A 16646-nucleotide genomic window follows, 5' to 3' on the forward strand; every position below is an offset into this window, starting at 1 on the left:
TTAAAAATAAAATAAAAACTTTGTGTATACAGTTATATGATTTATGATTAAATGTTTCCTGGCTATATCATAAGTATAAACAAGTCCAATATGCATTCAGAAGCACTTTAATACAATCATTTTGCAGATGCAGGCTCACAATAAGCTTCCATTTAATAACTCGCCAGCATCCGTACACTGGGAATGTGCACGGAAAAGCTGCAACCTTCTGGCTCTCAAGACATTTACAAAATGTTTATTTCCTCAGCTTTTAGGACTTTGTGCTTTTTTTTTTATTATTGGTATGGCACTACAGCCATTGACACTACTGGACTCTGCACAAGCCTTTACAGAAAATCTTTACAAATTTACATACCACAGCACATTTTCTCCTCAACTAGCAAATTCTAGTATACTACATACAGTTTCTGTTTTAACACCTAACACAAGGTTGGAAGGAGTCTCCAGTGTCAATGCTTTTTGACAGAAAACTTTGCATTTATTGCAAAAGTGACAATTTATTTCATTCAGTTTTACTGTATAAAGCATATAACAATGGGCATTTCTTCAATGTAGCTTTACAGAGATAAAGAGGTTATATAAAGTTGTATACGTTTAGTGCCTGTACGGTTTTCATTAGCATTTTAAGTTTATTTCTAACGAGCGAGCCAGTGGTGAATATGGCAAGGAAAAAATCCCTGAGATGGCAGGAGGAAGAAACCTTGAGAGGAACCAGACTCAAAAGGAAACATATCCTCATCTGGGAGGCACTGAATGTTTGTTCATTACAATTTCATCATTGTTAAGGTGTACTATTCAGTGCGAGGTGATTTGACGCAGAACTGTTCATGCAAACTACAGTTCTAAACCTTTGTTGATATTAAATTCATCGTATACAATTTAAAACTAGCTGATGAGGGGTTTAATGGTTAGAGCTGCTATACCATAAATCAGGGGTGTCAAACTCAATTGCACAGGGGGCTAAAACTCAAAGCACACTTTCGGTCGCTGGCCGAACAGGATAAACATTTATTGTACACACTAAAACAATGTTTTTTGAACATAAATGTGAATAAAACAGACAGGAATATTATTCCAGTATAAATAAACTTAAACTTTAAATATCTTAAAATATTTTGCTCTCCATAAAAATATATCCTGTCAAAAAGTTAGAAATATGAACATGTTGCAAAAAAAAAAAAAAATCCCAACAAATCAATAAAAATGGAGCTTTTAAATAAAAGTTAAAATAACAACAAATCAAAACAATCAGATTTCCTTGCTCTTATGCCATTTTATAAAAAATATTCTTAAACGTTGCTCTCCAAAGAAATATCTCCTGTCAAACACAAGACGCTGCACACCTTCATCATGCAGATCTTCAGAAACTCTCCCTCGGTAAATAACCGATTGATTTGCCTTTGATTTCTCCTCTGCCCGATAAAACTTGCTTTCACAGCAGCTTCACTTTGTGATTTTGCTCTGGTGAAAAACGTCTGCTGAAATGTCAGATTCTTCTTTAACTCTTCTACTTTCTGTATCTTCTGCTCTGCATTCAGGTTTTTTAGCTTATCCGGATGTTTTGTCTCGCAGTTCCGTCTTAGATTCAATTCCTTAATTACAGCCACATTCGCTCCACTAATAAGATACACGGGTTAACCGGCAGTGTCCGTAAACATCTACTCAGAATCCAATTGGTTTTGAAAGGCTCTGTTTTCAGAATCAACTTTTCTCTTCACTATTGTGAGGGTTAATATTCACCAATAGGGTTAAATACATCAACAGATACTCGACTTGATTGACACTGGAATGTTCCCAGGTAGTCTAGCGTTTGGTAAGGCAGCTGAAGCGCTGCATTATGGGATTTGTAGTGTGTTATCAGCGCTTCATATCGCTGGGCCATTAATAACAATGATAATAGATCTAGATAAAATCATCTTGTATATAATTGTACGTCGGGCCAGATTTGGCCCAGGGCCTGAGATTGACACCCCTGCCATAAGTGATCACAAGAACTCATTTGTTTTTACGACATTAATTTACAAAATTACAACACGTGTCTTTAATAGATATAACAATGTAATCACTTTCAATCTGCTGTGGCCTCAAAGAAATAATTTTGTGGAATTAGTACACATTTCCGTTTTTTTTTTTTTTTTTAATAACAGGGTGCCTGTTATAAAAACATAAGCGCGTGATGGATGGATGGATGGATGGATGGATGGTTAAATAAAGATCCATATTATTTTTTTATCTATACAAAACAAAACAATTAAATGATAGCCTAACAGCGCAAAATGAAACATGAAAACCAACCTTCCATTGGCAGCTCCTTTTCAGAAAATGCTTACACACATACTACAGATGAGTGACAACATTTTACATTCCAACAACAACAACCTTACTATCTAGCAACCCGTATGACGGTGAACAAGACGCAGCACTGTCTGAACGGGCAAGAAGGTGGCACCACATTTTTCAGCCAATTTCTTTGTTTTGAAAAAGTTTCTTCCTTCTTCCAAACTTCACCGATCACTTTCGATCATTTTCAGCTCAAGATGGTTCTTGTTATGTAAAGTCTGGCAACTGTGTGTGTAAAGCACTCTCATTTTTAAGACAAACTGCCTTAAACTTTGATACAAAATATTACACAATCATTAAAACTATAGGCTGTAAGTTTCTTATCTGTAAATGAATTTATTCTGTTGAGCATCAAAACAATCGTACATAGTAAATAATAATTGTAAACATAATGCTTCTGTTTGGTTGCCTTTTATTTTTGATATAATAAAACTAGATATGTGTGATATGACTAGGTCTATGATTTTAATGCATGACTTAAGGTGAATAACCGGGAAACACAAAGCAATGTGTGGTGGCTTTAAGCAGTTTATTGTATTCCTAGACATGGATAATCCTGCTTTTACAATGGTCACTACGAGTTAGTAATGTCATTCCAGTTTGCAGTGCAGAAACAAACTGACAGAAAAGATTAAAAATAATAATGATTATTATTGGTTATGTTTTAAATCTCCAGCAAAATCCTGCAAACTCTAAATCATACACTGAGATAAAGTACTTACAAGATATATTTATTTGAATGAATCTTAATAAATATCATTAGAGAGACACATACAGAGAGAGAGAGAGAGAGAGAGAGAGAGAGAGAGAGAGAGAGAGAGAGAGAGAGAGAGAGAGAGAGAGAGAGAGAGAACGTGTATGTGGGTGGCTGTGTATACAACTTGCATCTGTGCTGCCTCTCTACTGATAATGTAGCTGTTAGTGTCAATTGCTTGTGACTTTATTCATTGAATTAACTCGTTTTAAAATTGTCAAAAGTCAAATGATGCACAAAAATCATTAATTTACCCAAGTAAGGTCATGAGAAGTCTCACTCTGTACACTACATGTTACTACAGTTTATGAAGCAGCACATTTGTTAAAGCAACAATTAAATTGACAAAAATGACTTGTGCATTTAACGGTTACAAAAGCATCATAACCGAGCCAATCAGAATCAAGAATTTAGACTAAGAATGGTATATATATATGACATGATATATATTTTGCCACACCTACTTTATAAATATAGTAGAACCTTTCTATCAATTAAAAAAAATGGGAAACGTGAAGTATAAGGCAACTCGGTATGACGCTACGGCTTCATTTGAACGTACTTCTACATATTTCTGGAAGTCTCATCTGTGCCAGTGCACAGGTAGTCAGGAAAGTAGGTCAGCAGTGAACACAGGGCGTGAAAATTAATTCAGGACAAAAGAAAGTGCGTAATGTTAAATAACGATGGGACATTAAAAGACTATTCAGACACTTCAAAGAGATTTAGTCACTAAATAATAACCACATTTCCAGACGCCAATCTAGTGTACGCTCCTAATGCGTCTAAATATACCATCTAACAATGCAAGCAGCTCTGATATGACTCAGAGCTCGCTGATGCTTTTCAAAGTTTTAGGAGTGTAAAGTTGTGTCTAGACAAGTGTCATTTTTATTTTTAAGCAATTTTCAATATATGATGAACAGCTCCTAATGTTATGATCTACTAGTAAAGTCGATGTTATTTCCAGATTTAGAATAAAAACAGGGTTTCTTACATCATTTTATAGAACAAACACATCAGACAAAACAAATCCAAAAACTATTTCTGCAAACATTTTTAGCGTGTTGCCAAACTCTGAAATTATAAGAATGTTTTTTGCATTTTTATCAGAAATGATATAAGGAGAAGAACTGATGTACTTCCAAGAACTTTTCTTCAAACATCTAGTCTAGTGAGTTTTGAAGAAGAAGAAAAAAAGAATTATCTGACAGGATATGTTACATATTCACAACAATAATACTTTCTTTTAAATAATAAAGAATGGCCGGCTGCACTTTCTATTTGCTTATAATCATAATATAAGCAAAAATTGCAGCTTCAATGGCAATTTCTTGGCAAATACAGATATTTATCAAACAAGTCTACAAAAGAGTCCAAAAATCCACTTGTCCACAATTTTTTTTAATAATTTTAAGATTTTTGGGGGGGCTGTTTTACAAAATTTGTCTTTCAGAGTTAGACCATATAAATAAAAATGTCTCATAACATTAAACATAGGGTAGCCCAAAAAATATGTTTTACTCTGGGTATCAATATTGAGAATTTTTTGATTCTTAAATTAATATCCTTTCTAGATTTAGATTCTAGATTTGAAAAGATTATTGCACACATTTCTGACCACATTGTTTATTTCAAGAAGTTTTGCACTTGACTGATAGATTGGCTGATTAAGGTTGAACGATGGGATTTTGCAGTCTTTGAAAGTTTTCTTGCATGCTTTTCTTTGCATCGATGTCTGCCGATTTATAAGACCTCCATGCTTAGATTTTTCCCGAAGTACCTCCATGACCAATACAAAGCACTGACAGTGACAGTTACAACAAATGTCTCCATACAGAAAACTGCAACCTATCAAAGACCACCAATTTGTAATTCATTTATTATTCAATTTGGGTTATGCAGCACATCCATCCAACAAGTCCCTGTGTATTAGCTGTTACCATGGAAACAATAAGGAATTAAACCCGGGTTGTTAATTTGTTTTGCAGCTGGAACTACTGACAGAGCTGCAAACCATCAACCAATCAGATTCAACAATTTAACAATGCAGTGTTATAAACTCATTGTAACAGCTGGTGTGTGAGGTGACGCACTTCCTGTTTCCAAGATTGTGGGCTGATTATCGACGCAATTATGACAGCTTGGAAAAATATGTAAAATCTCAGCAAAATTTTCTGCCAGGTTTTTACAAAAAACATTTGCGAAAAGTTAAAAAGCCAAGATAGATGTTACATATAAATACCAAGTGATTCGAGAAGATTCATGACGTACAATGATGACATTGTATAGCTCTGTAGCGCCATAAGGTTTTACACATTGAAAATGAAATGGGCTACAATCAGTAGATTTGCATGGTATCAAACTAAGCCTCCGATCCCTGGAGAGAACTCTGTCTAACACTCAGCTCTGGAGGAGACGGAACAAGACAGATGAAGCAGAGGAGCCTCGTTCCTACACCAACAGCTTCAAACTTCAGGCCCACAACATGATTACCGGTGGATGCACCAGAAATTGAAGATATCCATGAGAAATAAAGTCTGAATTGCAAGAAACTAGGCAAACTTTTTTGGTTTTGATGTGGCGAAAGTGTGCTTCCATACAACACAGAAAACGCTGCAGAATGAAAAATGGGGAAAGGAGAGAAAACAGTAAGGGGCGAGGAGATTCAGGTCAAAGAAAATGACAAAGTTTGGGATCATTTCAAACTTAAACAAAGAAAACACCCTTATATTTTTATGATGATTTTTTCAAATTGATATATTTGTATTTTGATGTAAAATGGCAATTAAATGCACTAAATGTCTTATTTTCTTGCTCTTATTTAGTATTGCTCTTTTAAAAAAAGGGCTAATCCGATTATTCGATTAATTGATGGAATAATCGGTAGAATACTCAATCATTAAAATAATCGCTAGCTGCAACCCCTACTGCGTATGTGTAATTATTGACTGACCTGTCATAGCAGTTGAAGTCATCCAACCAGCAGCCTTTCTTCACAAGCTCGATGGTTCCCGAGTTGTTTCGCCACGAAGCGTAGCAGTGCGAGCGTTTGTCCTTCTCGCCTTCGCACCGCTCCACGCCGCTCTGGTTGGTTTTCTCAATCTCCCAGTTGATGTTGTAGTACAAACACTCTCTCGTCTCCACCTCTCCATGGCTGGGTACTACACAACCAGGAAAACAGGAAAAAATTCAGTGAATCTTGCTTGCCAGATTGTTCCGTTTCCACGGCACCCACTCACGCCTGATGTCACTTGTCGAAAAGACACCAAGAGTACCACCACTTCCTATTTTCAAATGCACGCACAATCCTCATTAACCTTTAAGAGTTTGCACCACTTTCTAGTTATAAAATGCAAACTAAAATCTTGACTTTCCTATGTGCCCAGATACAAATAAAATAAATCACTTAAATAGTTATAATATTCATATTTTTCATACTACTGGCTGAAGCTGATGTGCAATAATTTATACATACACTTGCCTTATTCTTAAACTTATCAGATATAGACAGCTAGATAGCTAGATAACCAGAGAGACAGACAGACAGACAGAGAATTACCCACTGGTACCACATACAGCTACATTAAAAGTACTAAAAGAAAAAGTTAAACATTAAACTAGTCACCATTTCACTCGTTCTGACACAAAGAGACTGCAGCGAGCGGAAGAATTTATTTTCTGTGGTTAAGGTTGAAGACAGCAGACTGCGGATTTTGACTGACACTTTTGCACCGACCTAACCTCTACCAATTCTAATCCCGCCCATCCCCTATTCACCAGGCAAAACATAGTCAGAAAAATATCTTTTTTTTTTTTCCCAACCGAAATGACTATATCTTTAATTAATAGTAAGAAACTCATTAAGGAAATTGGTTGAAAGAGGCTTTTACAAAGGCTAAGTGCCTAACCGTGCATGCAGACCTATTGTAACCCTTTATACAACATAAGAGAATAAACTGAGAGCTGTGGAGATGCTCAATAAAGGAAAAGGAAAAAATAAATAAATAAAAAAATTAAAAAGACTACCACTGGTGTCCTTGGAGTACATATGAGAATTAGGCTGTAGATCTAGATCTATTTAGGGTAGCTTTGTTCTGCATACTGAGGCAGGTGAAAGGCCTGCAAGACCCTAATCCCACATTTTATAACGTCTAGAACTCTCAATTAAAAATTAACGTGAATGTCTTATCGAGCTAAATCTGTCGAATGCCCAAAAATATATATTTTCATAAGGCATTTCAATAGCCCCAATGAAAAAGCTTTTTCTTTGGAGGTGTTCTAGTCTATCATGGTGATTTATGACGTCTATGTACACATGCGCCGCTGTTCATATCTGTGTGTGCAGTGTGTGCTCTTTTGAGATCATTAACCTCTTATGTACACATTACAGAGGTTTATTAAAGACAAGTACAATATACAAAAGCAACCACTTTATTGAGACCAGAGAAATCCATTCCCTCTGGGGTGAATAAAGTGATCTATCTATGGTCAGAAGACCAAGGAAGACACACTGTCCATGCTCTATGGGCAGACCAAGAAAGTTTCTCTCCCCTGTCAATCACTAGCCAATTGTGGGTGTGTGTGATCTCGTGTATGAGGAGATAGTTAGCACTTTCCCCAGAGTATGTTCAAAGCAAAAAAAGAAGAACAAAATCAGTGTCTGGCTTCACACATTTTAGAGGAAGCATGTGTTAGCCATTACTTTTCCCATTTGGTAGACGTCATGTAACCAGGGTTTGGCCAAATTGGAAGAAAAAGTGGAAAAAGAAAAAAAAAAATAATAATCCCACTCGCATTCCCGATCATTAAAGTTGAAATGGTCAGATCTTTTTAAAGGTGTGATACTAGGACTGAGCTGACCTCAAACCATCACTCAAGACCAGATTCTCTGAGGAGGCCACCCTATATGAGGACCGCATGCTCTAGCTGTAATGGAGGGAATGAGCTGGGCTTGTGAACACAGCCTAGCAAGATTAGAGTTGAATTACTTTCATCAACAAGGCTGGCTTTATCAAAAAGTAAAGGTGTTTCCAGAGATATAAAAGTGTATTCGGAAAAACTCCATCTTGGAACATCTCAAAAACAAATATGAAAAGATGGCCACCTTTCCTTAGGTCTTTTGAAAGAAGATTGTGGGGGGGGGGGGGGGGGGGACGACTACACAGCCTGAGAGAGCGTTCTAAATATCCATGAGCACATCTACTAGCAACAAGCAGGCTGAAAGTGGCTTTCGAGTCCGTCCAGCTTTTTTCTTTTTATATCCCTTTGAAACTAGGCTTCGCGCTGTTTAGTAGTTCATTAACAGTGTGAAAAAGTCATTACTAACTGACACACGTAAAAAAAGACTTGTTTCTCTCACAGACAAGAAAAAACACTGATATATCAGTATAATGGGTTCAGATAAAAATTTCACCTCTGAAAGTATAAAATAATGATTGTGAGCACATGATTATAGAGCGCAAAACTGTTATCCAGCAGCGTGCTCAAGGCGAGACTGGTGTATGATCCTGCTGATCTGAGCTGCAAGAACACCGCGAGCGAGATCCTTGTGTGAGGTCAGGGGGGGGGTCAGGGTGAGGAGAACACCTCGAGTGCATGTAGAAGGCCACGGAGGATTCGCTGTTTTATACTCATGGCTGACCTCGAAGAGATTGTAGAGCTCAATATTACTGAAATGTGTGAACAAGTGGCTAATTATTATTCTCGTGTTAATACTACAGGCAAAATACATCACTTATCAGTTTGTATGTATAGAAGTAAATGATGCCTACTGAAGACACATTCTTTGTTTTCTCCTGAGCAAGTTAGAAAGCCTTTTCTGCAATCTGATCGCCGCATTAATAGTCAGCCGCTGGGTTTGGAGTCAGATATATTACTATCCAGTTCACTGTGAAAAATGATGAAAAACACATTTTGTATTTGGCAAACAGCCCACCAACAAACAGAATCTATTCCCAAACGCTCCTGACTGAGGCTTTTATCGTTTAAAGCGATCGCTCAAGGCTGATCCTGGCCAAGCATGAAAACGGTGCACTCGGCTCTCGGATCAGCGTGATGTAGTGCAATCTTTGAGGGGGAAAAAACGAGTGAGAGCTCACACAGAGTGCTAGAGCTGTTCATGCTCTGCCTGGCCGAGCCTGTGTGTGTGTGTGTGTGTGTGTGTGTGTGTGTGTGTGTGTGTGTGCGCGTGTGTGTGCGCGTGTGTGTGTGTGTGTGTGTGTGTGTGTGTGTGTGTACTGTACATCACGGCTTTGGCAGCGCCAGCGACGGCAGATGTTCTCGCCAATCTGTGCATTGCGGTTGCTAGGCGACAGCAAATGTGGGAGTAGTGCCGTTGCCTCATCCCCCCAGACAATGCCCTTTTTAGTGAATCACACACACTACATATCAGTGTACACACACACACACACCGAACAGCGCTGTAAATGAGTCTGGGCAATGCCAGTGCACCGAGTTGCTGCACATACAAAAAAAAACCCTGCTGCCCCTGCGACCAAGCCTCTTCAGCATTCAAGGCCTGGATTTACGAGCCTCCATGGGGACGTCCAGGCTAATGACGATAGCAGATGTCAATGGACACAAAAGGAAGCATGTCCTAAAAGCATTACATTAGAATCCGGAGCCTTTGAGGTAAACATTACGACCGCTGCTCGGCCTGCGCATTACGTGGGCAATATAATTTTACTGGAACCATGCGTTCTCTTTTAGCCGTTTCAATCAGACGGCAGATTGCCTCCTACATCCTGTTCCACCTCTGTAACACAACTTCGGTTTCCAGCTTCCATCTCGGAAATAAAGCGGTTCATGTGTTAACGATCACGACTTCGCGATCATCTTTTTAAAATATGCTTCGAATGCGCCGAGCAGAACCCGAAAGGAGCCAGACCATATTATAACCTGCGCACTCGCCGGCCTCTTCGCACTTTCATTTCTTCAAATGGATCATAAACAATGTAACGGCACCACAGCCATCAAATGTGTGTCTGCTTGTAGTGGAGTAAAAAGGTCAGGCTATAAGGACATTGCTGTATGATAATTACAAGGAGAGAAAAAAACGCCAATGTAGAGCATGTAGAGCTCAGTGTGCACAGGATCAGCAGAGGACAGGAACGGCAGTTCTCATTTGGATAAGGGCCAAGATCTCAGCGTGTCCGTCAGCGTTCAGTCTTCTACCACGCTCATTTCGAGAACAACTGGTTCAGTATATGCAACCTGTGTTACATTAGGAGCTGGATAGAAGGATGCCAAGGAAGTAGTAAAATTGAAAGAGAGAACAAAATGGGGAAAAAAGGACATTAAACTTGATTGGAAACCTCAGATAGATTTTATTAAAGAACATTAAGGTGCTAAATCTAGATCAGTAAACATTGCTTTAACACGTACAAAGAAGCACAAGACAGCATCTCACCACAGACTTACAAAAAGTACAGAATCTGGTCCAAAAATTGCTTGTCAATATTTAAAATCCTGATACTGAAAACACTTGCATCCAAACCCTGCGTGGAAAAAAACACTAAAAAAAAAGTTAGCCTGCATCATTGCCGTCTCTCCGTCTCTCTAAATTGACGCAGTTGGGGGTTAACATTCAGTCATCTTTGAAAAAAATGCAATCTTGAGTTTGTACAAAGGGATATTAATCCTTAACAACACCATCAAACCAACCATCGTGTTTGTTTGGAGCTCACTGGGTCACATGACTAACACCACATTATCACTGAGGTATCTCTGTTTCCTCAATACATACTTCAGTGCAAAAACTGTGCCTTCAAAAGGTATCCACATTTCTTTCTCGCTGAACAAAATTAATGTGTGTGTGTGCACGGAAGACAAAAACAAAGAAAAAAAAAGTCTGAATTAATGTGGAAATCTACTAAAGCTTTCCGCATTGGTATTCTGAATTCAGCATAACACTTTTAAATGTCTTTGTATACACATTTTATCAAAGAAATCCATTGGGACATCTTTCATTTCCACTCATAAGTGGTTCATCGCCAAACTGTTTTACAAAATTCAATACATATACAAGTTCAAGTGGTACATTTTTCCTTCAGACCCAAATTTCTACACAAACACACTCCAAAATCTAGTAAAAGAAAGAATTATAAAAGCAAACAGGAAATAAATGTGGAACTATAAATTGTAGGGTCAGGTTTCCACAAACTTTTGTCCATATAGTCTAGTTTTAAACTGATGACATTTTAATAACATGGACATCATAAAACATACAATCCTGTTCGTTCCGCAATATAAAACACCAACATTCAACAGGTGTATCATGATTAGATGAGAATTTACAAGAATTGTGTTACTTTGCGAAGGGCGAAGAAAATCAAACCAATACCTAATTTAACGCCTGAATATTAAACTAAATATGAAAATAAAAATGGCCTGCTGTTCCGAAGCATGGCATCGGGCGCTACAGGTGTTTTAGTCACTCTTGCATTAACCTGAGGAAACACATTGTAGAAGAAATTTCGTATAGATGCAGAACTATTGGTAAAAATGTTGCCTTGTGGTTTTGTTGTGCGGAGACACTGTACAAAAGGTCACTGTATGCAAATGTTTGCCCAGCAGAATTCTGAACAAAGCCGTTCAATACTACAAACATCATTTGATCCACCAACCAGAAATTGCTCAAGACCAGAACTAGAAAAGCTGGTCGTGTGATGGTGGGGGGGAAAAAAGCAACACAAAGTAATTTGACTCAAACCCTGCTGATGATATGCTGGATGGAAAACACGAGGAACGATGGATCTCGACCCCAAAGTAAAACACACAACTGCATCCACCAGTGTTCGGTTTCAGTCGCAAGATGACTCCTACGCTCAGCAAAGTTCAATTAAATGCACACTATTATGTTGCATACCAGACTAGCAGTGAGGTATGGAAGGTAATTCGCTCTATACAGCAATAGAAAGCATACATAGAGCTATACTCTAGGAAAATGAGGGCGTTCCATAAGCTGCTGAGATGCAAGTCGCACATTTTGCAAATACTTCGCTGATGGCTTTGAGGCGAGATGAAAAGAAAAATAAGACAAATGTCAAATATAAACCCTTTTCTCACAACAGCTAAATGCACATAATGCTACATCTGAGGAGAATTTTTCATTTCAACCTATAAAACAATCATTGGAAATGCCCCATTCATTTTCAAAATTTAACTCGGGATAGACTTCTCAGCTACAGGTTCCTTCCCAGTTCAATAAGTGACACACACACACACACACACACACACACACACACACACACACACACACACACACACACACACACACACACACACACACACACACACACACACACACACAGCTGCTACTCTACTTTTAAATGAGTTCATACAGAATTTGCTTTTGAACAGTGGATGCAGTACTTGGTTACATCTATAAGACTGACCAAATGAAACTGCTGTTTTGAGAAAGTAATCAATTTATGAACATTATTCAGCTCGCTTGTAAGTATAATTACTAAACGTCACTAAAACTTGGAAATTGCCACTTTAGTTAATTAGATAATTAATTAAATAATGTATTATTGCACATTAAAAATTCTGCCAGTACTTTGACATCTCAACTTTTGACAAATCAAATATCAAAGAGCATTTCATTTTAGTTTACGCACACAGTTTTTTTTTTTTAATCAAAAAAACTAATCGCAGCTATATTGTTTATTAAACAAATATTCTAAAGTTTGTTCCAGAGATTAATCGAGTAATCGAATAAGACGTACTAAAAATACAAAGGAAATAAGATGGGCCTCTTAAAATAAACAAGTAAATTTGCTTCCTTTTTTAGAAAAATTTACATTTATATTGCTGAAATGGAATACAAGAATATTGGTGAAAAAAATGCAAATAATAAAAATAAATGTCAGATTACTCTTGAACCAAAAAAACCCCCAAAAAAACACTTATTTGTGTTTTACTTTGAATGATCCCCAACCAATGGAAGCTTGTAATTCTGACTTTTTTCTCGCTATTCTGACTTAATTCCTTGCAATTCTGACTTTTCTGGGTAATTCGGAATTTTTTTCCCCTCACAATTCTGACATCATTCCTTGCAATTCTGACGTTTTGTTCTCACAATTCTGACTTTATTTCTCATAAACATCCAACATTTCTGGTGCATCCACCAGTTACCATGTTTTCTTCTTCAGATCTGAGTGCGAAACAAAGTTCTCTCCAGGGATCGAAGGCTTAATTTAATACCATGTGATTCTATTGATTGTAGCCCATTTCATTTTCAATGTGTAAAACTTTCTTCCACTACAGAGAGGCTGACCCTGCCCAATTGGCAATAAATAAATAAAAATAGGAATTGTGAAAGAAAGAAAAACTTGGAATTGCGAGAAGTAAAGTCGGAATTTGAAAAATAAAAACTCAAAAATTGCGCCCCTTGCTGTTTTCTCCCCGTTCCTCCATTTTTTTTTTATTCTGCAGCGGTCCAGATCGCTCCAAGAGTTTAGCGGGTGGTGCATCAGTAATAATGGTTCACATGGAAACACAATGCTCAGTGTGTAGACTAACCGAAGCATCAAGCAAATAATTTTTTTTTTTAGATTTTTTGTATTCGAATTACTCAAAGAATCGTTTCAGTTCTAAACCAAAGACACTCCGATCAATTTTTAAAAGATGCTCTGACAAAATGAAAGCACTTAATGCTCGCAACACCCGATAACAGCGTGTCAAGACGGTGGCCATGAATGGCTGGTAGTAGTAGTAGTGCTTGAGTCACTCAGTGGTCTTTGACGTGGGTAAGAATAAGGGCTGTCAAAAGCTATTGAGAGTTTACTTAAATGTTTGTGTGGGCAAGTACGCCATAGAGAGATCAAAAAGTTCTAAGCTCATCTCAGTTATATAGCAAACATGTCCTTCTATAGAGCAAAAACTTCCCTCTATAGTGTCAATTTAACACATTAGTTATCTGGTATGTCAAATATTTCAGCTCAAATAATGACCAATACCAATTTACAATTGTACAGCTCTCCTGGTTAACATCATAGCCTCCCATGATCTGACAAATCCACATAATTCTTTCTGCTACTCCATGTTCTGCTTGTTCCTGACATGCCAATGAAAAACGTTCTCATCTGTTTCTAGTTTTCTGGAACGGGAAGATTTCCAAACTTCCAGCAAACTGCTTCAACCACAGAAAGCCCACGGATAAGTGGAAAGAGAGAAAAACATTTACACACACACACACACACACCATAAACTCTGATGGAAAAAGGCTTTCAGTTGAGAGCAGATAAAGCACAACATGACACACGTGCTTAATTATATGCAAATATTATCCAAACAGTCAGCCAGTCACATCCAAGCACACAGGAATGTGTTTTGCATGTTTTTTTACCAGTATTGCTGCGTACATGTGGCGTACACTGCGATCGTACTACAAATCATTTGTCTTTTTTGTGTGCTGATTACAGTAATATCTACACCACAGCAGGGTTAAATCAATTCAATCAGAAGGTGATGATTAAAATAACATTACGGCACTGACAATTGTTACAGATCTAACAAACAATAGGTTAATATGAACACATTAGTTTTATTGCCTTCCCTTTAGTATAAAAGCTTATTTATATAATTTATGCCTAACAATTGATTTCTGCATTGATCATACTATTCATACAAGGAAGCAATCACAAGTAAAGTTTACTGACCCTGAGATTAATTCCTCCTATTAGTTACGTTGGGTAGCAGTAATCGTCCACTCCAAAAGTATTGCAACAGCGGTGCCAGTTCTTTTGTTTTTAACTATGCGTCGAAGAGTTTTGGGTTTGACATCGAAAGATGAATATTAGAAGATCAGAATTTCATTTCCTAAATATTATAGCGTAAAAAAAAAAAAAAAAAACATTGTGGCACCTTTAGTATACCACGTTTTCAAATGAGCAAAAGTATAGGAACAACTTCAACTTCAATGTCTGTAACTGCATCAAGCTGTTCAACAATTGGCTTCACCAAACTGTTGCATTTTTCTTTAGTGATAATTTTCCTCTCACTCCTTTTAGCTGCTTGTTTTGGGGGCTTAGTTTCTTCTTCAGGAAGAGAAATGCATGCTCAATTCAGTTTTAGCCAGTCTAAATCATTTCACTTTTTTCACTGATGAAGTCCTTTGTTGTTCGGCAGTGTGTTTTAAGTCACTGTTTTTTGCTGCACAGAAAGTTTCTGTACACTTAGGAAATCATTCTTCTGTTACTACATGCGTTTCATCATCAATAAAGAGTAATATGTCATTAGTTGTTCCAGAGGCAGCCATGCAAAATGAAAAGAATTTGCTTTGCTGTTCCAATAGTTTTGGAGGGAACCATATATACAGTGATTACTTCACCAACATCAAATTTATTTCCTCTTCCTGGACTTTATTGAGACAAAAACACAGAGTGCCATGTAAGTTAGAAACCAAGAAAACACATCTGTTCTGAAGGTTCACTGATATTCCATAAAAGAAAAAATCAATCAAAAATATCGTGTTGGCAAAATGCTGTGGGATAAGAGGAATAATTTTTCTAATCTACAAACTAAAATGCTACATAGTTTGTTACTTCATTTCTTCATTATATTATTATTATCTTCATCATCTTAGCAGTTGATGCAACATCCAGGTTACGATAAAATCAATAAAAAATCCAGTCAAAAAATCTGATAAACATCATACTGGCTAATGCACCGGGTGTTTATTCCTGGTGTTAAAGGTTGCCTCCGAGTAACATGCATGCTTATCGTTTGCCTAAAAAAAAAAATCAAGTCTCTGTTTACACTCCATTTTAGCAGATTCAAAAAAAGCACACTTAAAAAAAAAAAGTCCTGCAGCAAAAAACACACACACACACACACACACACACACACACACACACACACACACACACACACACACACACACACACACACACACACACACACACACTCTTCATCCATCATCCAAAAGAGGCTTCAAACCTCAGATATCATTCCTGAGATCAAAGAAATATTGCACTACCACAGCTTTCTCTCTTTCACAGTGTGTGAGTGTGTAAAAGTGATCTGGATCTCATTTTGTACGGCCCCTAAAGACCAACCCCTCCACTACTGTGTGAGCAGGCAGACCGCGAAAAAAACACAGACACAAAACCTCAAATAGCACTCTGACATTCCTGCGCGCTGTAATTGGAAACAGAGGCTGAAAACCGCAAAACAAAAGAACTGGCACTCTATCAAAACCAGACAAATTGAAGCTTTCAGCCGAGTTTCCTCACAGCGTGTTTGTTCATATACAAAAGAGGAATTTGATCTCTGTGCATGTGTGTGTGTGTGTGCGCATGTGTGTGTGTGTGTGTGTGTGTGTGTGTGTGTTTCTGTCTGTCTGCCTGTCTGTCTGTCTGTGTGCATATTAAAGCCATTTGTGAGGACCAAAAATGACCAAACATCCTAACAATGACAAGCCGGTGTCACATGTCTTCAAGTGAGGGTGTAGGATTTACCTATCTGGTAGAAACCTAATGACCTCATAAGGATAATATTGGACAATATTAGTTTTTAAGTAATAGATGAGGAAATGTAAGAGTTT

General features: G+C 37.5%; 1 protein-coding gene across 1 annotated transcript in view; it reads right to left on the reverse strand.

Moving 5' to 3' along the window:
- The window catches only part of acvr2ba (activin A receptor type 2Ba), a 57738-nt gene that overhangs the window by 12212 nt on the left and 28880 nt on the right, over window positions 1-16646 (reverse strand). Inside the window, exon 2 of the mRNA XM_083546976.1 lies at window positions 6051-6258. Within this exon, the coding sequence (XP_083403102.1) occupies window positions 6051-6258 (208 nt within the window). The remainder of the gene's footprint in view (window positions 1-6050; window positions 6259-16646) is intronic.

Source organism: Silurus aristotelis (genome assembly GCF_946808225.1).
Source record: "Silurus aristotelis genome assembly, chromosome: 1".
NCBI classification, from domain to species: domain Eukaryota; kingdom Metazoa; phylum Chordata; class Actinopteri; order Siluriformes; family Siluridae; genus Silurus; species Silurus aristotelis.